The following is a 27,742-nucleotide window of genomic DNA, read 5'->3' on the forward strand; positions in this document are numbered from 1 at the left end:
GCCCCAGGACCACACGGTTCAAAAACTTGTTTTGAAAATTCCGCCCTGGTCTGTCCCGCCCTCTCTCCCGGGTCCCTCCTTCCCGCCCTCCCGGGTCCTTCCTTCCCTCCCGCGCCCTCCCGGGTCCTTCCTTCCCCTTCCGCGCCTGTGCCTCTGCCCCGCGGCGCCTGACGGTTCAAATAAGACATCGAATTGTTTGTTTGTTTGTATTTATTTCGCGGTTTCAAAAAAAAATGAGGGCTTTGTTTTTTTCTTACTTTGTTGGCGGCGGCAACTTTTTTTTTCTTTTCTTTTCTCTCCCTCTCCCGAGATTAAATCCGTGTGGATTGTGTGGACGGCGGTGTCCGCGGCGCCGCCTGAGATGAGCAGCGAAAGGGAGGCTTTGTTTTTATTCGTAAACCAACAGCTTTTACATCAGTGCATTGCATTGTGTGTGTTTTTTTTTCCCCGCTCTTATTCGTAGATTTATTGGATTAAATTGTTCTCTCACCATCACTTGAACTCATCCTGAACGCTAAAAGGTCAATTGTGGGAGGTCTGAACCCGTCTCGTCTGAACCCGAACACTGGTCACTTTCACGACCAAAACACGGTCCAAAGTTTCACATCGGGACACACAACCGAAGACCATCGGTTATTTGTCTGTCTGTGTGTCTGTCTGTCCTAATAAACTGGTCACTCAATCCATCACCGCTGTTCAAATAATCCTATAATAATAATCCTTGCATTTGATACAGCGCTTTTCACGTCGGGAGGACGTCCCAAAGCGCTTCGCAGAACGCACTGCAAAGTGAATTGACCGTACAGTTGTGGGCGAACGCGGCAGCCAATTGCGCACAGCAATGTCCCAACAAACAGTCGTAGATTGAAAATGACCCAATTTATTATTGTTTTTGGTTTTAGAGGGATTATTATTAGGCTCTGTGTGGAGTAAGGAAACTTGCCCAAGGTTTAGCCCTCTGCCTGGAATTGAACTCTGGTCTCTCACTTGCAAAGCGAGTGCTCTAACCACTGAGCTACAGGACTCCACAAAAGACAGACATACAGAAACAGACAGACAAACAGAGACAGGCAGACACACACACATAGAGACAGACAGACAGACAGACTGACAATCACACACACAGACAGAAACACACACACACACACACAGATACACAGACACACACACTGGCCGTTTATCTAAACGAGGAAGCGGTTTGCTGGAGGTTTCCGTTACGTTTATGCAATGGCATCAACGCCAAGGGCTGAAGGAGGTGATGGGGAGCGTCTTGTACTCAGTCAGATATGAGGTTGCTTCACTACTGGTTCGAGAATACACTGTAAAGTGGATCGACCGTACATTTTATGCTCGAAAGAGTGAGGGAGTGGGATTGGATGGGCCGCCCTGTCAGACTGCCAGGCCAGGCCCAAGCACGATGGGCTGAATGGCCTCTTCATGTGCTGTAGCTTGTGCACTGCTCTGGCCATGGTCCTGGCCCTGGCCACGGCTCTGGCCCTGGCCGGCACAGGCTCACAGACTGATGGTCCTGAACACAGTGAAGCCGCTGTGAGAGGTGGTGACCAGGACCCCAGGATAGCGCGAGGCCCAATGCCACTCCTTCAGGTCGTTACGCATGGTGATGGGTTTCTGCAGGTGTCAGACCCAGCTGACCAAAAAAAGTATTACAGAACCAATTAAGATGCAGATTTGTATTGTGATAGGTGATTAAGCTTAGTTTGCCCCTTTTGTACGTGCTATTGGGATCCTATCTTCTGTTGATCTCAATTTAACAACGTTATGGTGTGACTGGTGAAAGGTGCCATACAATAATGAGACGGGTTTAATTTTGAAAGATTGCTCTGTGACTTAACTACTTTAAAAAAAATCTTTTATGCAATCACAACTACAGCTTGAAAGAGAGCATTAGCATTTAACAAACCAAATCAGGAATTTTCTGCACAGAAGGCGGCCATTTGTATCTCTTGTCACTTTTTAGAATTTTTTTTTGATTGATCCCACTTTCTTTTCCTCATATTACTTAATGTTTTAAGTGATTTGGGAAAAGAGCATCCTCCAGTGCTTCTCCGGTTTCCTTGTCCAGTTCACGATTCTATGAACTAACTATATTTAATATCCACTTCTAAAACCTAATAACTTTCTGAGTGCAAAATCCTGAACCACGCCTTTGTTCTCAGGACACATGGAGAAACTCCTTTCCACTTTTAAAGAGTGTCATGGGATCTTTAATATTCAAATGAACCAGCAGACAGGACCTCAATTTAAGAGTAGATTTCACCAGTGTGTTAATGTGCACACAAGCTACTCTGAGGCCATCCTGTACAAACAACACTTTGACCCAGTTCCCTGAATAATTGTTGAAAGATTTGACTATTTAAAAAGACAGTGTAGCAATGGATATACAATAGTCCTCATTCTTAATTTTTTTTAAACTTAAGATTTCAAGCAAGACCTTCCAAACAACAATTTGCACAATTCCAGTAAATCTTTTGTTCACCTTGAAAGTTACAATACTATACTTGGGTACACACACCTTTGATCCGTCTGTAGAGTTGTAGAGGAAAGTAAGCGAACATTAAACAGTTTCATAAAGTAGGTCACACCACAGAGGTTGCACAATGGGTAAAATGAGATCTGTTTCTTTACGAGAGGAAACATTAACTGTTGCTGCACCACAGATACAATATCTTGTTGGGATATGATCTTGCCGACTCAGGGCTTCAAATGTCCTCCTCTCCGGTTTCCCTAGCTCCACCATCCATAAACTTCAACTCATCCAAATCTATGCTGCTCGCCTCCTCGCAAACTCCATATGTCCCAGCCAGGCTCCTCTGGCAGATCGATTTCAAGGTCCTCACCTACAAATGCCTTCCCACTTAGTATCTTTCTATAATAATAATAATCCTTGTATTTGATATAGCGCTTTTCACGTCTTCTAGACGTTTCAAAACACTTCACAGAATATGTTGTAAAGTGAATTGACCGTATTTTTGTGGGCGAAACACAGCAGCCAATTGCGCACAGCAGTGTCCCACAAACAGTCGTGGATCAAAAATGACCAATTTATTATTGTTTTGTTTTGGAGGGATTATGCTTTGGCGTGTGGAGTAAGGAAACTTTCCCTTGGGAAAGCCTGGAATTGTACCCAGGTGACTCATTTGTAAGGTGAGTGCTCTAACCACTGAGCTACAGTCTCCTACGCCACTATCACCACCCCCTTCGTTGGTTAACTCATGCTTGCTGCATGTCCCCCGCCCTACCATTGATTGCTGAGCTTTCCAACTCTACACCTCTAACCTCTGGAATTCCCTCCCTCAACCACTCGTTCTCAGGCTTTCTCCATCTGTCTTCAGGTCCTGCCATAAAACCGCCCCCTAATCCCCATGTGAAATGAATTGCATTAAAGATCGATCTCAGCATCTCACCCACCTTGCGTGATGTCCAATGAAACACTTTGTGGTGTTTTCATGTTATAAACACGATATCAAATGCAAGGATCATTTTGCTTGTATGCGCACTGGTTCATTATTTGCATTGAGCCAATCTCAATCAGTGTGGATAATCAGCTCTTTATTGTATCAATGTGTTCAATAATAAATCAATTGTTTTGTTAGTATTTCACTCGTTCCAATGTTCCAAAATAACACACAATTTTCACCAAATTAATCTTTTTTGTGTCAAATCTTGCCTCATTAAATTCAACCCAAAGAATAGACGCTGAAAAATACCTAGGTTTTAATTTTTATCCTTACACACCTTTGACCCGGTCTCCCCTTCTTCCTTCATCTCCATCATTCAGAACTCTGCAGCCTATGTACTTTCCTGCACCAGGCTCCCTGACCCTATCACTCGTATCCTTGCCTGGTTCCACTGGCTCCCCATCACTCAAGACAATACAGTTGAAGATCTGGGTACTCACCTTAAAAGTTCTGAATGGCTTTGCTCCTCGCTACCTCTGTGATCTCCTAACCCCCTACCAATCTGACCACTCCCTCCGCTCAACAGGCTCCGGCTTTCTTCATGTCTCCTGCCTTGCCTGCCCTACTATTGGCTGTTGGGCCTTCAGCTTCTCTGCCTCCACCCTTTGGAACTCCATCCCACAAGACCCTCCTCTTCGACCTTGCCTTCGTCACCCTCCTACCCTTATCCTCCATGCCCTCCACCTGTCCTGATCCCAATCACCAGTTTGGTTACAGATCCGACTGTCCAGCGCCTTGGGATGTCCTCCTGACGTGAAAGACGCTCTGCAAATGCAATTTCTTGTTGCGGAAAAATCATCTTTCAATTTATACCAATCCCTTTATCGTTTGATAGTTCACGGATTTACAAGGCTAAGTGGACATAGCTATCAGGAGTCCTGCAGCTCAGTGGTTAAGAGCACTCGCCTGACAAGCGAGAGGACCCGGGTTTGATTCCCGGGCGGGTCGGGTCAGGGCGAAATGTTGGGCAAGTTGCCTTACTCCAGACGCCTCTGTTGACCGAGCAGTAAATAGGAACCTGGTTGTTAGTCGATTGGCGGATCGCGTTTCCGGGGGTTACAACCCCTTCAAAATAAATAAATAAATAAATAACAAAGCGGTCGCTTGAATCCACGGCCGTTTGCGGGGACGCTGCTGCGCCCAAGTGGCTGCCGCGTGTCGCCCACAAATGCATACCATCGGTTCACGTTACGCTGTGTTCTGTGAAGCGCTTTGGGACGTCTTGAAGACGCGACGAGGCGCTGCGTCAAATGCAGGGTTTATCATCATCGTTATTGTGACTGTCATCTCCCACACACAGCCATGACGGGGTCAACGCTGTGACTGACGTACGCGGGTGACGTATGGAAGAGGTGGGGGCAGTGACGCGTTGGCCGACGACGTGACCCGGAAGTAGTTACCCCGGCCCCCGGGGGTGGGGGGCGGCGGCGGCGCGGATGATGATGATGACGTCACAGAGAGGACGCCATTTTGACAGCCGCTCCGCTCGTGTTTGTTGTTGGGCACCGAGTGATTTGAGTCAAACGGCCCCGGGCGGCGGCGGCGCCTCGCGACACCACCACCACCACCACCGGCAGCACCGGGATCAGACCCTTCACCACTCCTTACTTCTGTTTTACATCTCCTGCCCGTCACCGCCTCCGCCTCCGAGATGTTTTCCCTGTCGACGTTTCAGCCGCAGGTACGTGTGTGTGTGTGTGTGTGTGAGACAGGCCCCGGGGAGGCGGACATGTTGTGGTCGTGGAGCCTCTCTCTCTCTCTCTTTCTCCCTCTCCCTCTCTCTCTCTCTCTCCCTCCCTCCTCGACGCCGTGTCCCGGACCCCGAAATACCGAACCGGGTCGTCGGAAACCTATCTGTGAGCGCAAAAAAAAAGAGAGAGACGACGCCGAGGAACTTCCAGAAAGTTCTAGACGAGCCGAGCGCCCTTACACTTCCTCCCCCCCCCCCCCCGCGTGAGGTTATGTAATCGGTCCCGGAATCGCGGCCTCCTCTTACGGTGCCGCCAGGCTCTGTGTTAGCAGCACGTCTGCCTCCCTCGCAGGGCTGGCGGGCGGACCTGTACACCCCCCCCCCCCCCCCCTCCCCGGAGTGGTTTACTGTATATTTTGTGGGTTGTTTGGTGACCAGTGGCACATAGCGACATCCCACAAACAGCCATGGAGCGAGAGACCCAATTTAATTGGGGGGATTGTTGGCCTCTGGGAGAAACTCCCTTCCCTTCTTTTAGCGCTGTGGTATCGTTAACATCCACCAGAACGGGGCAGATGCTTTACCGTTTCATCCGAAGAACGAGGCGTCCGACAATGCAGCACATTCCCAGCACAACATTGGAGTGTCAGCTTGGACTGTGTGACTCCCAAGTCGCGACCTGGGGCTTGAACCCCAACCGTCTGACTCGGAGGTGAATACTTTACCACTGAGCCAGACTGACGCACAATATTTCTTGGGCACTACATTTAGCCAATTGTTGATGTGTGAGTTTCTCATGAGCAGATGTAATAAGAGCATAAGTCATCCGGGATCCGTTACTGTGGAGGGCGCCAAACAAATCCAAGTTGTTGTTGTTGTAATCCGAGAAGGTTTTGCTATAAATTGGTTAAATTAGTAGGCCTATTGAAGTGTAATCTTAAGGATTACATAAACTCAGTAGCCATATGTTCTGCAGGTTCAAGATATTGTGAACTTGAGGCTGTTTCTGAATCCTGAGGGCAATCATTTAACGTGGAGCCAAATTCAGTTCAGAAATGATTTCAATTGGTTTGTGTAAATACAACAACAACAAAGTTACATTTCTGTAGCGCCTTTCACGTCAGGAGGACGTCCCAAGGTGCTGGACAGACAAGAGATTCAGACCTGAGCTGGGGGTCGGGGTGGGGGAGGGTGGAGGACGGGGGGGGAAGCAGGGAGATCGGAAGCACAGTCGAAGAGGAGGGTCTTGAAGGTAGCGAGGGGGGTGGGGGTGCGAGATGGAAGTGCTGCGGGATGGAGTTCCAGAGGGTGGGGGCAGGGTGGTGGAAGGCCAGCCTAGCCTGCCAATAGTGGGGCGAGCAAGGTGTGGGACGTGAAGCAGGCTGGAGCTCGCTGAGCGGAGGGAGCGAATAGAATGGTAGGGTTTAGGAGCTTGGAGAGGTAGAGGGGAGCAAGACCGTGGAGGGCTTTGAAGATGAGGACCAGGATCTTGAACTGTATCCTTTGTGTGATGGGAAGCCAGTGGAGTCGGGTGAGGATGGGGCTGATCGGGTTGCGGAGCCTAGTTCGGGAGAGGACACGGGCTGCAGAGTTCTGGATCATCTGCAGCCTGTGGAGGGAGGAGTTGGGGAGGGCGACAAGCAGTGAGTTTGCATAGTCGAGTTTAGATTGATTTATGTTGTGGAGTCCTGTAGCTCAGTGTTTAGAGCACTCGCTTTGTAAGTGAGAGACCTGGGTTCAATTCCCGATGTGAAAAGCGCTATATCAAATGCAAGGATTATTATTATGTTAAATAATTTAAATAATATGACCATTCAATTTGACTGAATTGTATGGAACATATTAAAACATAGAATGTTCAGGATTGTAAAAGACTGTGATATTCCACCTGATCGGTCCAAAAGTTTAAAATCTTATTCTATTTTCTTAATCCCTCAATTGATTTCTTAACTCAACAGCTATCTATCAAACGACTGTTTATGGACACTGCCGTGCGCAGTTGGCTGCTGTGTTTCATCCAGAAAGTACAGTCAATCCACTTTACAAAAATTCTGTGAAGCTCTTTGAGACGTCTCAATGACATGATAAGGCGCTATATCAAATGCAAGGATTCTTATTATCTAAATATATATATATTACACATATATGTATTACATGCAAGTTGTCATTGTTGCTCTACTTCATACATTCAACACTACAAAGGCCTGATTCACTCTTCATGGTAAAATATTCAAACAGATTACCTTTTGTGTAGAGAAATACTCCGTGGTGTCTATCCTTGAAAATTCTCTGGGACACCTGGAGAAACTCCCTTCTCTTTTCAAATGTATCATGGAATCTTTAACGTCCACTTCAGCAGACAGATGGGACTTTGCTTTAACATTACACAAAAAAAGCACCTCCAACAATGCAGGTGTTGGAGGTAACCCTGGCACTATAATTGGAGTGTCAACCTGAACTATGATTCCAAAGTTCTGGCTTTGGGCATGAATTTACAATTTTACTGAAATTTGAGTCACGGTGCAGAGCTTTTTTTAAAAAAAAGCCCTCCTGGTCTTTATTTAATACTAAATACCAAGGATTATTGGGAGAATAGTAGGTGGAACAATTCTAAGAACTTCCAAATCAAATTGAGAACCTCCAAATTGATTAACTGTGAGATCAAAGTGAAAACATCTATTGAACCCTCAAATGGTTTATCACTGCAACATCAGTGCAATCTCAATTCCGCTGACAAATTATGTATGTTATAATGCAGACAAATGAAAAATCTCTTCATGTTGACCGTATGTTTGATCTTGCCTGAAAGATTTTTTGGCAGTGGGTTTCCCTGGATATAAGCCAATTTAAATTTCTTGGTCAAAGATTAAATTTCATGTAATTATTACAAGTTTGCTGGAATTTTATCTGAAATAGGTTACTAGGAATTGATATTTACTCTGTATTATCAAAAAAAANGTCCTAATCTCTCACAGACAGAAAAGTTGGCAATATGACAGTATTTTTAAAAGTGCTATGTGAAAATAAATGTGACATATCAAGGCTGTATGACTGTACAATGTGTTAGTTGGTTATTTTGAGTGCCTTCCTGCCTCTCCGACCAGCGCCTTTGACGTCCTCCCAGTGTGAAAGGTGCTATTACAAATTTATTGTTGTTGCTTACTTCACAATCTACCACTTGACGCCTCCACTTGGCTGGCTCCGGCCTCCTGCTTGTCCCTTGTCCTCTTTGCTCCACCATCGACGGTTGTGCTTTCAGTCACTATTCCCCAAAACTTTGGAACTCTTCCCCACAATCCCACTACTTTGCCCTCTCCTCCTTTATCAAGTCACGCAGTGCTTAAGGTGAGCCCCCCCCCCCCCCCAGGTTTGGCACTGTTAAGCGCTCCAAGATTCTACCGGCGTGAAGGGCACTATATAAATGCAGGTTGTTGTTTTGTCTCGAGCTAGCAAGCAAAAGCTCAGATGAATTTGCAGTGTTGTGGAATGTACAAACTTTTGGGATTGTCTTGCATTCTTGTTTCTGCTTGAGTTGCCTTTGCTGCACATCATTCCTGTCTGTTGAAAAATATGATAATTGGTGTGCTTTTGTCTTGAGCTAGTAACAAATCTCAGATGAATTTGCAGGGTTGAGGAATGTACATGTGTTTGGGATTCTTTTGATTCTAAATTTCCTTGTGTTGCCCATCATTCCCTATTTAGTGCAGAGATATGGCCTGACCTATGCCAGTATTACTTTATTAACATGTACAAGGTGCACTGTTGTGGCTTACTGTGGCACCATCCTGGTTACCACTCAAACAGTATAAAAGCAATAAAGTATAGTTTAGATTCACTAGAAAGTTACCCGTGATGAAAATGTTCAGTTATGAAAAGAAAAAACTTTTTCATTAGGACTGAAAAAAATCAAAGTTTTAAAGATTACAAAAGGATGATGGGGTAAATTATTTCCACTGGTTAATGAGTCAATAATAAGACGCGCATTTAAAATCATCATAAAAATGATTAGAGTAAGGTTAAATATTTCTTCACACTAACGGTATTAAACGTGCCACAAACCATATTTGAAACAGAATTTACATATTATTTGGAAAGTAAATTATGTTTGAAGAGGAATATTAAAGAGAATTAGAGTGAGTGGGGTTAGATTAGTTTATGAAGAGAAAAGCACCAGGGCTGAATGACATGTTTTTTGTGTATCATTCTTTGATTCTATAAACACCTCCTCCAGCTAACAAAGTAAAAATCAGAAATTCGGTGTATGGAAATGCCATTTCACTCCACAATGTGTGTGAGTGACTCAGTATGTTGCATTTTGGAGAATGGGACATAAAGTACTTGCAACATTGGTAATGTTTTTTCTCTCACTTTAATAAGTTAACCAAAATGTTTACTTTCTATCCCACAGAAGGAGCATGTTTAGTTATTGTGCAATGATTATTTTGTTTAGTTATGAAAGAATATGTAATTTATGGAAGACCGAATCTAACTACAATATGTATTGCATGAATATTTTATAGGTAACTGTCCCCCTCAGCCAGCTGATCAGCACCCTCCATTCCTTTACAAGTTCAGCAACCTCAGTCAGTTCGGCATCTATACAGTGTCTACAACGCGAAGTGTTTCAGGAGCGTGATGCACAAAGTAATGAGGTAACATTAATTCCAGAAATTGAATTAAAATCTAAAAAGCTAGAGAAGATGGTTATTCCATGTGTTAGTTTCTCCTCCCTTGAAAAGTCCTTTTTAAAATAATCCCTTTAAAAGCTCTCAAGCAATCTATTAGATGTAAAAGAGCTTCCATTTCTTCAAATGGAAAATTCAAATGGGGCAATTAATAACTGGAACTTCAACATGGAAACACAAACTAGTTAACTGTGTGAAAACCTCAAATTTGAGACCAACACCTTCCAACCAAGTATAATTTCATTTTTCGGTCCCTATTTGGCTACTTTTGAAGGTCAAATTGCTTTCTAGCACAATTGTTAGCTATCTGCATTTGTGACAAATTGGTTATAACTGAATGTTTTAAATTGGAGGGTAGATATTTAAATGTTGTGAAGGATGATGTCCTTCAATTCTGTGCCTTTATTTGGTAGTTTTTTTTTAACGAGCCTTGGAAAACTGGCTGAATTTAAGAATGTTTAAAAGTTCTATGTATGTATGAACACAATGTTAATTTTAAGGCTATGAAATAAGGAATATGGGCCTCAGGCCTTTACACTGGCATCAGGCTACACAAAAATTGAATGTGTCTTTTCAATGTGATGTTTAAATGTTTTGCCTTCAGCCTATGTTAAACCTGAGGGAATTGGGACTGTCCGATTTAAGATCCAGCCAAGTTGATGAATTGGTCAACAGATTGCTTCCCTGTTTAACTTCAGTTGAAGAAACCACTGCTCAGTCATCACAGTGGCAAATATCCCATGTTTCAGCACAGTCCTTCTTCGAAAATAAACATGGTATGAATTTTTTTTGTTTTCTCAGTAAGATAATAGATACTTTCTAGCAAAGGGAACGTTTACTTTTGGTACCCGCTCTCTGCAATAACTACCTCAATCCTTATCCCACCCCTTAATGTACCAATGTTAATTTCTCTTGTTTCCAACAGCAGCTAATCTCAAGGAATTCTTTTGTTGCACTCTTAAAAACTGGATTTTTAGTTTCCCAAATATTTCACTTTGAATCTTTAAAGTCACATGGGTGGCGGAATTTTACCTATTCAGTTTGGATTGTATTTGAACTAAAATACCAAAGGTAAAAATGAGTGTTAAACCACCAGCTCCAGTGAATTGACTGTATATTTGTGGGTGACCGCTGCAGCCAATTGCGCACAGCAATGTCCCAACAAACAGTCGTAGATTGAAATGACCAATTTAATTATTGTTTTTGGAGGGATTATTATTAGGCGTGTGGAGTAAGGAAACTTGCCCAAGGTTTCGCCCTGTCTGGAATTGAACTCGGGTCTCTCACTTGCAAAGCGAGTGCTCTAACCACTCAGCTACAGGAGCTACCTCCTTTAGGATCTCTGGGCAAGAGAATTGGGGTTTTGCATACTGTACTGATTACAAATCTAGTTTAACTATGTGGTCAGATAACCTGCTGACACTTCAGAGGCTCACATATGAAGAATGTATGTATTCTGTCGCGATACCTCATGATATGTGCTGTCAGCAGGTGGAGGGGGAACAGAAAAGTAATCCCCAAATCTTTTTTTAATTGGCTCCAAATCAGCTTGCAACCAATAAAACCCTGGATTATGTAGTAAATAAATAATTTTCAATCTCCAACATGATTTTTACATCTAAAAGTAAATTTGGGGATTCAGACCTTTTATGAACAAAATCTTAACAATGGCTGTGGGATTCAGTACCCAAATAGGCTATCGAAATTGGCCTGTAGCACTCAACAACAACTTGCATTTACATAGTGCCCCACATTGAGGGTGGTGTCTCAGAGCTAAGGAGCTTCACCATACATTTTCATTGAGTAACACATTTTATTTTTCTCATTTTTTTGTCTTCCAGGATTTTCAAGCAACATGTTCAGCACCCTGCGTGCTTCCCAGCTTTATGGACAGCATTCCAGACCACTGCACACTTTGTGCTCAAACCTCCGTCTGTTGCCAAGTACGTAGACTAAATGTTAGGTTTTCTACAAAATATTTACGTTAATCAGCTATGTGTTGAGAAACTAAAACATGATAATGTTTTAAGACTTGGAACAGAGACGTGGATTTAAGACTCTGAAGTCAAGAACAAGGCGCCTGTCGGGATCTGATAGGGTGGCTGAATCCGAAAGCGTTACCCCTTCATTTATGAAGGTAAGGAGAGGTGTTGTGTTATAATCTTCTATTCAGCTGTTTTTTTTCTTCATGGTTATCTAGAATAAACTTTCTTTGCATTTCCCTTTTAGGGTCTTCTATTGAGGGACCGAGGGCGAGAGGTTGAGAATTTGGACAGCTTGATTAAAACAAAAAATATTCCCGATGCTCATCATGATGTGTTTAAAACTGGGTTTGCAGAAGGTTTTCTCAAAGCACAGGCTCTTACACAAAGAACAAATGGTAAGTTTCTAATATTCTAGATCCAGATAGTAATTGGAAATAATTTACTAAAATTACTGACCATGAAAGGATACAGAAAGAGAATAGCCCGTCTTTCATACGTTTGTTTAGTTAATAAAGGGTGAAGGATTGTTTGAATATTTAGCTGTTTAATTCTACTTTGTGTGTGGGGGGGGGAGGGGTTGGGTGAATGAAGAAAAGAATGCAGCCAGCCTGATTTTTGTCCTTGTCTGACGCCACATTGCTCTTTTGCAGTAGGAATTGCTTGACTCGGGTTAGGATTCCCCTCCCTATCTAGGGACTGAAGCCAACAACAACTTACATTTATATAGCGCCTCTCAGCGGGGGGAGGGTTCCAGAGTGCTTGACAGTGGCGGAGCACGCCTTTTGGATCAGCTAGATCCTCTGGAGTCTGGCAGAAAAGGCATTTGAAAAGTCGATTGTAATTACTTAACTGTTGGAGTAGTTGAGATTGTCTAACCTAGCACAGTCCAGGGATTGAACCTGTGACTTTCTTTGTCACTCAATAATCAATGTGAAGATTTCTTCAACTCGGGAGGAAAAAAAACTGTAATGATCTGATTTCACACAAGTATTTTTGAACTGCTTTCTCAATATTTTCACATAAGCATGTCAATTTCACATAAACCAGGCTCAGATACTGGTGGTGCAATACTTTTCCCAGGCTGGAAAATGAGCACATTGTTGATCAAGTGTGAAGGGAGTTTTGATCTGTGTTTGACCTGTGCAATACATGATTGTCAGTGATGGATGTTGGAGGAAATAATGTGCGATTAAAAANTGTAGAATTGTGCATGAAAGAATAAATTCTAGACGCCTATGAACCTATAATCTGGTGACATACAGTAATTGGCTGGAAATGCCACCAATTTATATACTCTTGTCAAAGCATGGATCTTGTTAGCATCTTTCTCACTTTGTCCCTGTGTTTTGCAATACTCTGCATTTCTGGGAGGGGGTGGGGAGGCAAAATGGAATATCTTCTCCCAAGCTTCGTCAATTCTGCTGTGTAACAAGCAGATGGTAACTTTCTTCAATCAAGAATAAATGGGCATCTTCTTGACAACATCTTGATCTTAACAGAGTCTGAAATAGCTTGTGATTGTAAATTATCATTCTTGACAGTACTTTCATTCAACATATTTGTCACCTCACTATCCTTGTTTTTTAAATAAAATCATCTTTTTTCAACAATAAACATTACTCTTCATTTTCCTGCAGATTCCTTACGAAGAACAAGGCTGGTTCTTGTGTTTCTGCTACTGCTTGGCCTTTATGGGCTGTCGAGAACTCCATTTTTATCTGGTAAATAGATCTATAAGTTTATGCTTGATATCTGAACTTCTGTTCGTTGAAAAAATTCTTTACAGCTACTTGGGAATTTGTAACTATAAAATGTTTCATCACACCCACCTGCTTAGTCCTATTCGATATGACAGAATATTCTGTTTCCAGTGTGTTTAGAATGTTTCTTTATGTGTATTGAGCTAGTAGGTAACTCAATTGTAAGCAATATCTGTAGGTATGGTGCATTATTATCTAAATCAGTACTGACCAAACTACGGCCCGGGGGGTCGTCAAGAAGCAGCCGCCTGAACATTCGCACTAGTCTAGGTTAGTCCATGTTTCATTGGTAATCTGTTTCCAGGTTTTCCTGGATGGAATATTTGTTGATTTATGCATGAATCAAGAAATATTCAAACAAGGACATTTATTTCGTTGGCTGACCAAAAAAGATTGGCCACCACTGATTTAAGTAGTTTCAAAGCTTCATTTTCTGTTTTTCTGGCAAGCATTATTTGTGAGTGTTTAAGGTCTCTGAGGACATCAGTGAGGTATGAAAGCTGCACTTTTTAGCACTTCACAAATTGGAATTAATCAACATTTGCAGGGGTATGGGGAAAGAGTGAGTGGGACAAGTATGGTCTCACCAATGATTTATGACAGTGGCAGAATTACCCCACTATTTTGGCTTGCTGTTTATCTTTTGATACATCCCAATATCTGGTTTGCTTTACTCACTGCCACAGAGCATACTTCCAGTTATCGAAAGGAGTCCATAATCTGTTTATTAAGGAATCTTATTTTAATTTAGTACTGTTTAGACTTTTTTTTTAGAATTGGATTTTATTTTGAACAATGACCCTGCTTTCACATTGCATTGTGTTAATGCGCATAGTTTCAATCCTCGAGTGAAGTTTACGGAGATTTAGTACTGACACTTTACATCTGTCTTACCCATCTTCTGGTCTTTCCAACAGTGCGATTTCGCACAACTTCAGGACTGGATGCAGCAGTGGATCCCATTCATATGAAAAATGTTACCTTTGAACACGTGAAAGGGGTACGTAACATTTACATTGATCCTTTGAATACATTTTGGGTGATTTATATCTGGATTAATTTGTTTTCTTTTCGGAATTGCTAACAGGTAGAGGAGGCAAAGAATGAACTGCAAGAAGTAGTAGAGTTTTTGAAAAACCCTCAAAAGTTCACTGTGTTAGGGGGCAAACTACCTAAAGGTAACTATAAATTAAAATGACAGATTCAGTAATTCATATTGCCAATGTTAGCCTTGAAATATTTTCCATGTTTGCATCTAATCTTTCCAGTTAGTAATCAGTCTTTTTCTAATGCAAGGACTTGTTCTTGGTTTTCTATGAATATCTTTTATCTGATAGGGAATGTGGACTGACATTTACTACCAGAAAGCTGTAGTCTTTAGTATTTGCAGTTCAGAATTCTGCATTGTAGCTGATGAATACAGCACAACCCAATTAAATTGCAGTCGTCTAGGCAGGGGTGCGTTATGAGTGAAACACAAATGCCTGACTTTCAGGTCATCAAGTCACCAATGTCATTTCCTGCACCTTGCAAACAGCGTACAGGAAACACCGCTCATTACTTTCTGTGGGTTTTGCACAATGGTTGTTGCACTGCGCATCTGTGCTGAAAGCCCTACTGATCTCACTTTACCAAATGACATCAAGCGAAATGATGATAATCCTTGCATTTGATATCGTGCCTTATTACACTGTTGAGCCATCTCAAAGTGCATCACAGGATATACTGTAAAGTGGGATGACTGTATTGTGTGGGTGAAATGCGGCAGTCAGTTACACAGAGATTAAACAAAGAAGTGACATGAGTGGTGCTTCCTGCGCCCTGCGTGTGCAGTTGGCCTGGCCATATAATTTTAAGATGTTAGTATTTCTGCCAGCTAACTGAAACTGAAGTAACGTGCAGTTAGCAATACGAAGCTGAAGGAATTCCCTAATTATTGTAATAATAATCCTCACATTTGATCTAGTGCCTTATCACGTCTTCGAGATATCTCAAAGCACTTCACAGGATATACTGTAAAGTGTAGTGACTGCATTTTGTGGATAAAACGCAGCAGCCAATTGCGCGCAGCAATCTCCCACAAACAGTCATGGATCGAATGACCAATCTATCATTTTTAAAAACATTTCTTGAAGAGATTATTACTAATCTTCAGAATAGGAGTTATATTATGTAGAGGTGATTTTTAGAGCCTCATTAATATCATGGCAAATGTTCATTTGAGTAAGTGAGATCATACATTCTGGATTAAGCCTGAATATCTATTTCTGTTTAATCACAGGTATTCTTCTAATTGGCCCACCCGGGAATGGAAAAACTCTTCTTGCGAGAGCTGTTGCAGGTGAAGCTAATGTACCATTCTACTACGCATCAGGATCCGAGTTTGATGAGATGTTTGTTGGTGTTGGAGCTAGTAGAATAAGAAACTTATTCAGTAAGTTGTCCCAAATACATAATGAGAATAATTTGTGGAATTGGCCATTCTTGTTTTTTTCTCTTTTAGTTCTAATTCATACTTTGAATGTTTTTAGGGGAGGCAAAAGGAAATGCGCCCTGTGTCATCTTTATTGATGAGCTCGATTCTGTTGGTGGAAAGAGAATTGAATCACCCATGCACCCTTATTCCAGGCAAACCATAAATCAATTGCTTGCAGAGATGGATGGGTAAGAAAATGGGCCTACACATCCTGAGGAGTAATAGATGTCAAAGCACTTAAACAGTCAACGTTTCTTGTGAGGAGTTTGGCACAATAACAAAATTACATTTATAGAGCGCCTTTCACGTCGGGAGGACATCCCAAGGCGCTGGACAGTCAGGGGTCAGGACCTGAGCATGGGGGAGGGGTGGGAGTGAGGGAAGGCAGCGAAGTGATAGGGTGACCGAAGGCACGATCGAAGAGGATGGTCTTGAGACCGGCCTTGAAGGAGGCAAGAGAGGAAGCGAGGCAAAGGGACTGTGGGATAGAGTTCTAGAGTGTGGGGGCAGAGAAGCTGAAAGCTTGGCCACCGATGGTCGGGTGGGAGACATGGAGCAGGCCAGAGCCCGATGAATGGAGGGAGCGGTCAGGTTGGTGGGGAGTCAGCAGGTCAGAGAGGTAGGAGGGGGCAAGGCCATGGATGGCCTTGAAAGTGAGGATGAGGATCTTGAATTTAATCCTCAGGGATGGGGAGCCAGTGGAGTCGGGCGAGGGTGGCAGTGAAGGGGGTACGGAGCCTGGTGCTCAGTCAGAATTGTCAAGTGATGTGAAAGACACTATATATAAATGATATGGTATTGCAGTGTGGATCCCAGTCGTTGCACCTGTGTAACTGGCCCTCTCGCTTGCTGTTCACCCACTTTGGTTTTCCCACTAAAATGGCTGATTTGCAGGTTATTGGGTTCACTGATGTCAGTGGCAGTCATGTGCAGTAAACAGGAAGGGATATCAGCAACGCCTGATGCTCTGGAAGTCGGACTGTTTTTTAGTGCAGGAACCGGCAGCTAAGCATTGGCATAGTCGAGGCTGGACACAGTAACCAGCTGGTTGCATACAGTGCTGTGGAACCAACAGTATCAAGCCTTGTTATAGCATTTTGGAAGGGGGGGGTTCCAACCACTTTGTAATAACTAAGGTTAATCTGCTGAGGTTATTTAAAATATTTTAATTTGTAATTATAAACCAATGTGACACAATAGCTACACCTCTTCCTTGTTGCCTGGAAGCCCCCAAATCTTTGTCAGCTGGTGCCTTGGTGACCTTCATCAGAGTATGCCCCCTGGTCACTTCGGGTTTGCATTGACACTACTTCAGTTACAGGATGAGCAGTGATCCAGACAAAAGCACACTGAGTGCCTTGGATTGTTGGTTCATATCACTGGCAGAATTAATGTCCTGAAGCATCTTTGAACTTTGAATGCTTCCCTTTTGAGATAAGTTATGAATTTGTGGTGTTAGTGGAATACATTTTGGAAGATGGTACAGCTGACCCAACGCACCCAATGCTTGTCTGTTGAACACACAACACATATAGAATGTATTGCACTCTTATTAACGGCTTTTCTGTGCAAATATTAAAAGTTCCCATTTTTAGAAAAAAAATTCTTTTCCCCGTTATCAATATGTCTGCCATTATTTTGGCCGATTCCTGACTGAAATAATGAAATGGAAACATGCTTACTGGCTTACAAAAACCGACATCACACTCGGCAATGATTAATGTGGAGTTCATTGAGGCACTTTGACTTTGTCAGTAATAGGTGCAATAAAAATGCAAGTTCTTCTAACTGGCCACAAGGAGGTTTATAATACTGGCCTGATGGTATTGCTGCATTTATTGGCTGCCCTTTTCATGCAGAATCGCCAATCTCCTCATGTCTCACAGCTATGCATATTTCAGAAAAGGAAAAGCACAATAATACTACCTTATTCAATACCTTGAATGGTTTGACTAACATTTAAGCGTACTATAAACTACTTTTAATATTGTAAGCATCGGAAATCTCAATTCTGTGACATGAGTTTTGAATGTTTTAGCACTGTAGTCTTCCCTCTTTGCCAAGTCAAAAACACACAGGGATAGGATTGAGGCAGAGGAATTGTCTTGAATGCTTTGATGCTGTTACATTTTCTAAATATCTCTGCATCGTAAAATACAAAAGAAGTGGATTTATTTTTAAAATCTGACTGATTGGCCTGAAATAGAACAGATGTATCCTTAAAAAAAAATTTCCTCTTCAGTTTCAAGCCCAATGAAGGAGTCATCATAATAGGAGCAACAAACTTTCCTGAAGCATTGGACAAGTAAGTCTGCATTTAACTGTTTGTGGTATGATAGAGATTTGAATGAGATTTTAAAAAGTATTTTTTTCCTCATATATGTAAATGCATACTATTATGCAAAACTGTGTTTTAATCTATACGCTGTAGTTGGAGCCCTGTAGCATATTCGTGAGAACACGAGCCTTTCAGGCGAGAGGATCCAGGTTTGATTCCCAGGCTAGGAGAAACTTTAGCAAGTTTCCTTAGTCCATATGCCACTGTTTACCAAGCAGTAAGTAGGAACCCGGTTGTTAGCTGATTGTCGGATTGCTTTCTGGGGATAATAATCCCTTAAAAATAATAACCAATAATAATAATTCGGTCACTCAATCTACGACTGTTTGTAGGATACTGCTGTGCGCAATTTTCTGCTGTGCTTCGCCCACAAAATATACTGTCAATTCACTTTACAGTATATTCTTGAAGCTCTTTGAGACATCTTAAAGACGTGATAAGGTGCCACATAAAATGCAAGGATTAGTATAAGGATTATTATTAGAACAATTTGTCAAAATAAATCCGCAAATTTATTACAAATAAGAACAAAACGGCATTCCAATTTAATTTTGTTATTTGCGCAAAAATAAATCTTATCTCATTCTTCCAGAATGCCAATCAAATTGTTTTCTCTATCAAGCTTTTCTTAAAGTGGTTTAATACTCAACAATTAGTCATTCATTTCAGCTGCTAATTGACCTCCATGTCAATATTTATTCCCTGGTCAAGAAATATGCCGTTAACAAGTTTGAACCTCTGTTCTCTTATCTTGCCCTGTTCTCGTATCTAGCAAAGTATTGTTCCAGGTTCATTTATTGTATTCATTAACCATCTTGTACACCTCAATAAGGTCACTTATGAGATATTTATTCTTAAAGCCAATTTATTCTTAGTTTGTCTAGTTGTTCCTCATAACTGATTCCTTAACACTCATCTTGCGCTTTCCTCTAAAATAACTCAAGGCTCTAAAACTTATATTGCCAAAACGTATGCAAGCAGTATTCCCTGTGCGGATTAACCAAGGTAGGAATGTAGGAAAATGGAAATGGGAGAAGTTCATTCAGTCCACCTAACCTGTTCCACCGGTTTGTTAGATACTGGCAGATCATAATGCCGCTTCCTTTTGCCGTACTCTTTAATCGCTCATTTTTTGTGTATTTTTTCTCTTCAGTGCTCTTGTACGCCCAGGTAGATTTGATATGCAGGTAACAGTTCCCAGGCCGGATATAAGAGGGCGAATAGAGATTCTAAAGTGGTATCTTGACAAAGTTAAGGTTGATCCAGGTAAGCTAAAGATCTCTATAACGATTGAAGTTGTGAAATACGTTTGCGATGTCCTTGTGATGGGAAAGGCGTTTATGTAAATTGTATTGTAACATTACTTCTGGTGTAACTTCACAAAGTATTTTTGTTTCTGTTCCAGCGATTGACGCAGAAATAATTGCGAGAGGTACAGTGGGTTTCTCAGGAGCAGAACTCGAGAATTTGGTAAACCAGGCAGCCCTAAAAGCAGCTGTAGATGAAAAGGACCAAGTTACAATGCAGGACTTGGAATTTGCTAAAGACAAAATAATTATGGGTAAGTCAGACCATTCTGTTTAGATTTTAGTTTTATTCTGTTGCTAATTATTATCATTTTGATGTCCTTGGTATTTTGATAGAGAAGATAGAAACACAAGGTCAGGTGTGAGAAAAAGATTCTTTTGGGATGTGTTTTCATTGACAAAGGTTGTAAGAAACATATACTCAAGTTATAATCTTACTTGAAGAGGGCAATTGTTTATTTGTGGCTAACTGATGTCTCATTCCATCAGGTCCAGAGCGCAGGAGCATCGAGATTGATGAGCGAAACCGAAGAATTACAGCCTATCATGAATCTGGGCATGCCATTGTAGCTTACTTTACCAAAAGTGCTATGCCTATTAACAAAGCCACAATCATGCCGAGAGGACCTACTCTGGGGCATGTGAGTATAAAAGATTGTTGGTCTGTTTGCTTTCAAATTTATAGTTGAAACAAATTGTAAATGTTAGTTAATTTGATAGCTTAGTGCCAGTTGATTTTATTGATTGCTGATCAAGAAAATTCCATAAAAAGCTCACTCTCGCTCACTGACTAGTCCATTTCTCTGAAGAATCCAACCATTTCCTTAAAGGGAGGTAGATATACACAATACAATAAATTGCATTATTGGTATACAATACAAAAAATACTGTTTTCATTTGTATCTTATGACTAATTTAAACAATATTGTACAATATGTGCACAGCACAATAGTTTTGGTCACTAAAATCTGAGCCATAGTAAAACCAGAAATACCTATACAGAAAATATCTCGCTGTTTATAGAGATCTTCATGGCAATGGGTATTGACATTTCAGACATCCTGTCTCAAAAAGGCTTGAGGCAGGATGGTACTTTGGATTGGGGATATCTGAGTCACAAAGAAATGCAATGCCGATGGAATATCCATGGAAATACCTTTAGAGGACAAGGATATTCAAAATGACTGCAAAGTACAGCATTGGTGGCCAAGCTTTCAGTTCCTACGACCCTAACCTCTGGAACTCCTTCCTGCTTCCACTTCGTCTTGAACCTTCTCATTTTTTTTCTTAACACCCACCTCAAATCCTACTTCTTCAAACACACCGATGGCTACCTTTCCCTTCCCCTACCCACCACCCTGTAAAGTGCTCCCAAGATGTTGCCCTGTGTGAAGGCCACTGTAAAAATGCAAATTGGTGTTGTTAATAATGTTGCATGCTGGATAGATTTACCAGATTTAATAATAATAATCCTTGCATTTGATATAGCGCTTTTCACGTCGGGAGGACGTCCCAAAGCGCTTCACAGAACACACTGTAAAGTGAATTGACTGTATATTTGTGGGCGAACGCAGCAGCCAATTGCGCACAACAATGTCCCACAAACAGTCGTAGATTGAAAATGACCTATTTATTAATGTTTTTGGTTTTTGGAGGGATTATTATTAGGCGTGTGGAGTAAGGAAACTTGCCCAAGGTTTCGCCCTGCCTGGAATTGAGCTCTGGTCCCTCGCTTGCAAAGCGAGTGCTCTAACCACTGAGCTACAGGACTTCTGAAATTCAAGTTAAAATTTTTAATTCCAACTTTCATTCATGGGACTTTTCTGCCTGAGAGTCTGGAAGCAACATTATAGATAGTGAATTCTCTTAACGCCATTTAAAATTTGGTCACGTTTTATTACGATGGACTCTGAAGTCACGTAAATCAGAATAAAGATTTTTCTTGTGGTATGAAGCATACAACCAACTGTTTTACAGGTATCATTGTTGCCAGAAAGTGACCGATGGAGTGAAACACGAGCTCAGCTGCTTGCCCAAATGGATGTCAGCATGGGTGGGCGAGTAGCGGAAGAACTGATCTTTGGAACTGAACAAATTACGACAGGTTTGATTTCAGCCATGTTAATGACATTAATGAATGATATCAATGGAATGAGAATTGGTAATTTGGCCCTTTATTCGTGCTCCTCCTCACAAAGCCTATCCAATTGGAGATTCCACATACTCACAATATCTTGTGGCCAGAGTTGTGGTTATCCTGATTCCTTCCATAGACATTTGCCTCCTTCCATCAGCCCAATGCACCAAACAATATTTTGCTGCATACAGTATTTGCGCAGCTTCTAAATAACTAAAATAGAATGCTGACTTGGACTTGACTTTCTACATTTCAAGTACTATGAGGTTATTCTGAGTTTGCTTTCTCTGTCCTATTAAGCATATTTTGAAGCTCTGTGTGGCCTTTGATGTTTTTATGCAGCTTAATTAAGACCCTTAGTTTATCAAGATATTGCTGATAGCTCATGCCTCTAACATACAGCATGACAGGTAGAGTTATGAAGCTGGAGAAGATCAGAAGTGGGGAGGTTTGAGGGCACAAAGGGATTATAGTTGTGCATGAGAATCTTGAAGTTCTGTTGGGAGATGGAATAGCCTGGTGAGTGCATGTATGATTGGCACATAGGAAGGGGTAAAATGAGAGTGGTAGATTCATGGATGAGCTGAAACTTATTGATGGTGGAGTAGGAGGCCATATGCTTGGAAAGTGAGCACAGTCATCTGAGGCATCCAAGTCAATACTTACCCCATTTTCACTCATCTCCCCTTATTCCTGATCCTTGTTTAATCCCTTAGTTATTAATCCATGTTTTACCACTATTTACTTAATAACATAGGGAAACAGGAGGAGGCCATCAAGCCTATTCTAGCAGTTTATAAGATCTTGGCAGATCTTTTAATCCCAAAGCCCTGTTATTCAGCATACTCCTTAATATATCATATGATAGTTTGTAAAAGAGTCCCAGTGAATTTGGTTTGTGGGCAGAAACTAATAAGGGGCAGGTGCAAAACTAAACCATAATCCCAGAAGCCCAACTCTGTTGCAGAACAAAAGGGCGATGTAGGAATAAGCAAGAGGTGTCATCCAAATTGGAGTTGAGTGACATGATGTAAAACCACTTGTATCCTTTATCAACGACAAATCAGCGTTCAAGGTCAACCCAGAATGGAATCTGATCCACTTGATCGTTGGCTGCCAAACGCATGAACTTGTTGGTAGTTAGATGAAGACAGTGCTTACTGTTATTTTTCCAGCCTGTATAATCTACGTAAAGAGGGAAGACTGATCCACTCAACATTGTCAAAACAGTTTGCTTTTTTAAAAAAAATCCTTTGTAGCCATAGTAGTAGGATCCAGATTTCTTCCATTTATCATTCCCTGGAAATGTTTTCTGAATAGTTCTATATTTAGTCACTCATCCCTTCTAATCTCAAGCATTTGGTATAATATGGAATCATGCAAGTCTGTTGAAATATTTTAAAATTTACCTTGGATAGAATTTATGGAATTAAATGTAATGAATGTTAAAAAAGGAAAGGGGCAAAGTGGAAAATAAATGCATGCATTTTAACAAACCAATGTGCTCATTGAGATCTGTGGCTGCAATTTTCTATAATTGAGATATTGACAAATAGTATTTCTCTCTTTTACAGGTGCTTCCAGTGATTTTGATAGTGCGACCAAAATAGCCAAACTGATGGTTACAAAATTTGGAATGAGTGAAAAGGTAAAAAGGCAGTTTCTGTTGTTTTTGGAGAGGGGATTCATTAATATAATGCGGTTCATATCCTTCAAAACACACCTCTAAAATATCTGGGAACACTCAACAGGTCAGGCAGCATCTATGGAGGAAAGTGAGTTAATATTTCAGGTTGATGACCTTTTGTCAGCTATCTTAAATATCTGTGCAATTCCATCTCCTACAAGAATTTACATCAGTTTTGTTAGATTTTTGTGTTTTTATGGCAGTGATGGGAGACTGATCTTAACTCGGGATATATTTGCGAAGAGCTTTGAAACCTGTATTTTTTCACAAGATTGGTTTGGATATAGAAAGCTCTTCTGCCCATTTGATCTTATCCTTCCAGAATACCCACACATTCTTCCAGAATATGCACAAATACTGGGATTCATTGTGTTGGATACATTGCTTGGGGAAACCTGGCACCATCTCACAATATTGGTGGATGGAATCTGAGAAAATGCTTCATGGATTGTTAGCTTGTCTTTCACTACAGAATCAATATAGGTCGTCCATCTGCCCTCATTCCCACCTACCTTTAAAACAAAAGCAGTGTAAAACATTTTGTGATATCCTTCCAACGTGAATGTAAATTGCATTGTAGAAAAGGTACAAATTAGTGTCCATGTTAAATTTGGTTACATTACTATATTCAATTAATTTTAGAAACAGTGTAGTTAATAATAGACCACTGGAATATTCACCCAGCTCCATGAGTTAGCTGTACATTTTGCTGCTTTGTGTAAGTTGATCAAAACTTGATGTATAAAAAATAATTAAATTGTGCTGTTTTTTGTTAAGTCAAATGTCCATGACTGGTTTTCAGTTAATTTAAAAGACACAAAAACTTGGTAAGTACACATGATTTGTAGACTTGAAATGTGTAGACTTAAAGCTAGCTTCCAAGGTGCCATATTTCTTATTTATGAGTTTAGTTCAAGGTAACCCCAAATAATTTAATTTGTTTATTATAGCTTGGAGTCATGACTTACACTGAATCGGAAAGAACAAGTCCAGACACGCAATGTGCCATTGAACAAGAGATCAGGATACTGCTGAGGGTAAGAACATTTTTGATGGATATTGAAACACTCTTGAAATGTTTAAAGGATATATGGAATTTTCAGTTTGTGATGCGTCTGCATTGAACTTTCCTTTTTTTTGCAAAACATTCAATGAAAGTATCTTTATTAATTTCTTTATTATGGCTGTAAAACAGTCATAACTTTTATATGTAGTTATGTCAGTGTAACTACATTTCAGTTTTCAGTTTGGTTCTCCTGGCTCAAGAGTGTGGTTTATAATTGCACTTTCTCCCCAAGTTTAATTATTTTTGATATGTTTATTTTATATTTAGAAAATGGAAAACAAAAAAAATCTTAATTTTGTTGAAACTCTGCTATTGGAATAGTAATGTAATAATGGCTAACACTCTGTTTATAGTGCAGTGCTGAATCTATTTGTTTCAACAGGAGTCTTATGAACGAGCAAGGCAACTTTTGAAGACTCATGCAAAGGAGCACAAAACACTAGCAGAAGCTTTATTGCAGTACGAGACATTGGATTTTAAAGAGATACAAATGGTTCTCGAGGGAAAGAGGCTTGAATTGAGATGACCTTCTCTGGGAATAGTGACTTGATCCATGACAATTAACCTGGCTGTATATAAGTGGAAGAACGGTAGCCCCCTGAACGAATGCTCTTAAGCGGATTTATTCTAAGGGCATTGTTAATATTGTCAGTTGAGGTGAATTACGCAGTTGGAATGACCTAAAAGTTGTCCCCTGGAAATGTTTTTCACAGTAGCTTAACTGTGCCCATAGAATAAACAGATGAGTTTTTAAGTGATTGTACATTTATGAACATTTTACCCCACCCTCTTCACTCCCCACCCTGATTTGAATTTAGAAATGGCTGTTACAATGCACAATGAGTGCTGCGAGCATTGGATCATTCTCTACTATTATTTTGATATATTTAAGTTTATTTGTGCACGCATAGCTGAGATACAATTTGGTGAGCAAGAGCAATTAATACCAGATATAAGGAGATATCTCAGGGCTGCTTTCATTGTTGAATCATTCAGGTATATGTCGTGACTTGTATTTATCATTTGGATTGCCACTAGGCATTCGAGCCTTCCATTATCGTTTTCTCTATTCCAGATATTTCTGATGATAGTAACTAAAGGGGGAATTCATGCAGAAGATAGGGATGTGTAGAGGCTGTAGAATTTTTGTTTCGCTTGAATTATTACTAGCTACAAGAACTCTCATTTTGCTTTGTCTTAAATGTAAGTGGGTACTGGGCCATATGTGTAAACGCAGGAGTTGACAAATAATCACTTCCCATCTACTGTGCTGTATTGTAAGCATTGGAAACAGTACAATGTATAGAAAGCTTAAATTCTTTATTGAAGTTGTACCTTTTATTTTGAATAAGCAGTAAGGAGTTTTGAATTCAAGATTTCTATTGGCTCCTGCTAAAATAAAGAGATCTCATCAGTTTCTGCTTCTTTACATTAAAATTTCTAAAATTGAATACTGATAACACTGCCATTGCCCCAGGGGTGCTAAACATCTGCTTCAAATCAATTGCTTGAGCAATGCTGCTCAAATCGAATCACGTGTTTCATATGAACCGAAGTGGAGTTTTGAGGTGGAACGTTTTTCAGACATTTCAACTCAAAATCACACTTTAGTTCATGTGAAACACGTGATTTGATTTGAGCACTTTGGGATGTCCTCCCGACGTGAAAGGCGCTCTATAAATGTCATTTTGTTGTCACAAAACAATCAATCCAGTCGTGTGGCAGAAAACAGCATTTTCCTAACCAGGAAAACAAGTGTTAAATAAACCTTAAAACAGTTCGTAGCTTCTGAGTCAGAATGTTGTGGGTTCAAGCCCTACCTTGGGATTTGGATCTCATAAAGGCAAAGCTGATACTCCAATCCACGACTGGGATTGTGCTGCCTTGTTGGAAGTGCTGTCCTTTGGATGAGATGTTAAACTGAGACCCTGTCCACATGGACTTTAAAGATGTGGCACTATTTGAAAATCGTTTCTCCCAGTGTCCTGACCATAATCCCCCAAATAAAATTATTCACTCACTCCATGGCTGTTTGTGGGATATTACTGTACTCAAATTGACTGCCACATTTGCCCACAAAACACAGTCACTGCACTTTACAGTATATCCTGTAAATCGCTTTGGGATGTCCTGATGTGAAAGATGCTATGCCAAATACAAGTATAATTAATAAGCCTCTTGTAACAACTTGGATAAATGTACAACTGAGTGGTTGGTTCCCCAAGTGCGGCATCGTGGTTTTACACCAGATCAACAGTCAATGAGTAGGGATATGTGGGCAGGGGAATGGTGGCAATTCTCTCACACATTTCATGCTGAAATGTGTTGCCCCCAAGTAGTTTTTGGTATTTCATGAGAGATGAAACTTGCACTTGTTGGATGTCAAATGACCAACCGATGAGTGTCCTCGGTGGTGGTGGGGGGGGGGAGAGGTTAAGGGGAGTATTCTTCGACTTGAACTGGCTCCAAGGTGACATTCTTGGCAACGGACTGTCAGAATTAAGTCAACTGTGGTTGACTTGGTATCTTGGTAGCTGAAGATGGACTCAGCTTGGCTTAGTGGTCAGATTTGGAAGGGCAGACCAGTCACTGCGGATAGGGATGCTTCCCTCTCAGCTCCTGTTAACCCTGAAAGCCTTAATGATGATGGTATTTGGTTTCTGCATGTGTCAATACTCCCAGCTGATCATTAAAAATAATACAGTAATAACCCTTGCCTTTTGATATAGCGCCTCCATCGAGAGGTCTCAAACCACTTCGCGGGATACACTATAAAACGAAATGACTGTATTTTGTGGGTGAAATGTGGCAGCCAGTATACACACAGCAATGCCCCACAAACAGCCATGGAGTGAATGATCAATTTTATTTGGGGGATTTGTGGTCCAGAGCACCAGCACTATTCGCAAAGAGTGTCCTAGTCAGCTGGGTGTCTTGACAGATGCAGAAACCCACAACTATGCTAAACCAGCTTAAGAGATGGAACTTAGTGTCGGAAGCTGAGGTTGAAGCACAAAAGCATCAATGTATTTAAGAGGAGATTAGGTATGCATGAGGAGAAGGGAATAGAAACATATAGGAGAGGGGATTAGGATAAGTAAAATTAGGAAGCCACTCCTGCCCTTGCACAGT

The 27,742-nt window shown here is 41.1% G+C and overlaps 1 protein-coding gene and 1 non-coding gene across 2 annotated transcripts; both read left to right on the forward strand.

The window, feature by feature from the left end:
* The first annotated feature begins 4,354 nt into the window (after positions 1-4,354).
* Positions 4,355-4,427, forward strand: trnav-gac. Its single transcript has one exon. It is a non-coding gene; the product is annotated as a tRNA-Val (tRNA).
* Positions 4,428-4,935: 508 nt separating this feature from the next.
* Positions 4,936-26,024, forward strand: yme1l1b (YME1-like 1b). The gene is made up of 19 exons (XM_042331905.1): positions 4,936-5,160; positions 9,690-9,821; positions 10,459-10,630; positions 11,696-11,797; positions 11,885-11,991; positions 12,084-12,234; positions 13,477-13,560; positions 14,517-14,599; positions 14,687-14,777; positions 15,881-16,033; positions 16,131-16,263; positions 18,318-18,380; positions 19,567-19,679; positions 19,819-19,974; positions 20,210-20,361; positions 21,698-21,824; positions 23,432-23,505; positions 24,495-24,581; positions 24,993-26,024. The coding sequence occupies exons 1-19, from the start codon at positions 5,131-5,133 to the stop codon at positions 25,134-25,136; spliced, it is 2,154 nt and encodes a 717-aa protein (XP_042187839.1). The 5' UTR covers positions 4,936-5,130; the 3' UTR covers positions 25,137-26,024.
* Positions 26,025-27,742: the final 1,718 nt, after the last annotated feature.

Source organism: Callorhinchus milii, unplaced genomic scaffold (genome assembly GCF_018977255.1).
Source record: "Callorhinchus milii isolate IMCB2004 unplaced genomic scaffold, IMCB_Cmil_1.0 Scaffold2, whole genome shotgun sequence".
Lineage (NCBI taxonomy): Eukaryota > Metazoa > Chordata > Chondrichthyes > Chimaeriformes > Callorhinchidae > Callorhinchus > Callorhinchus milii.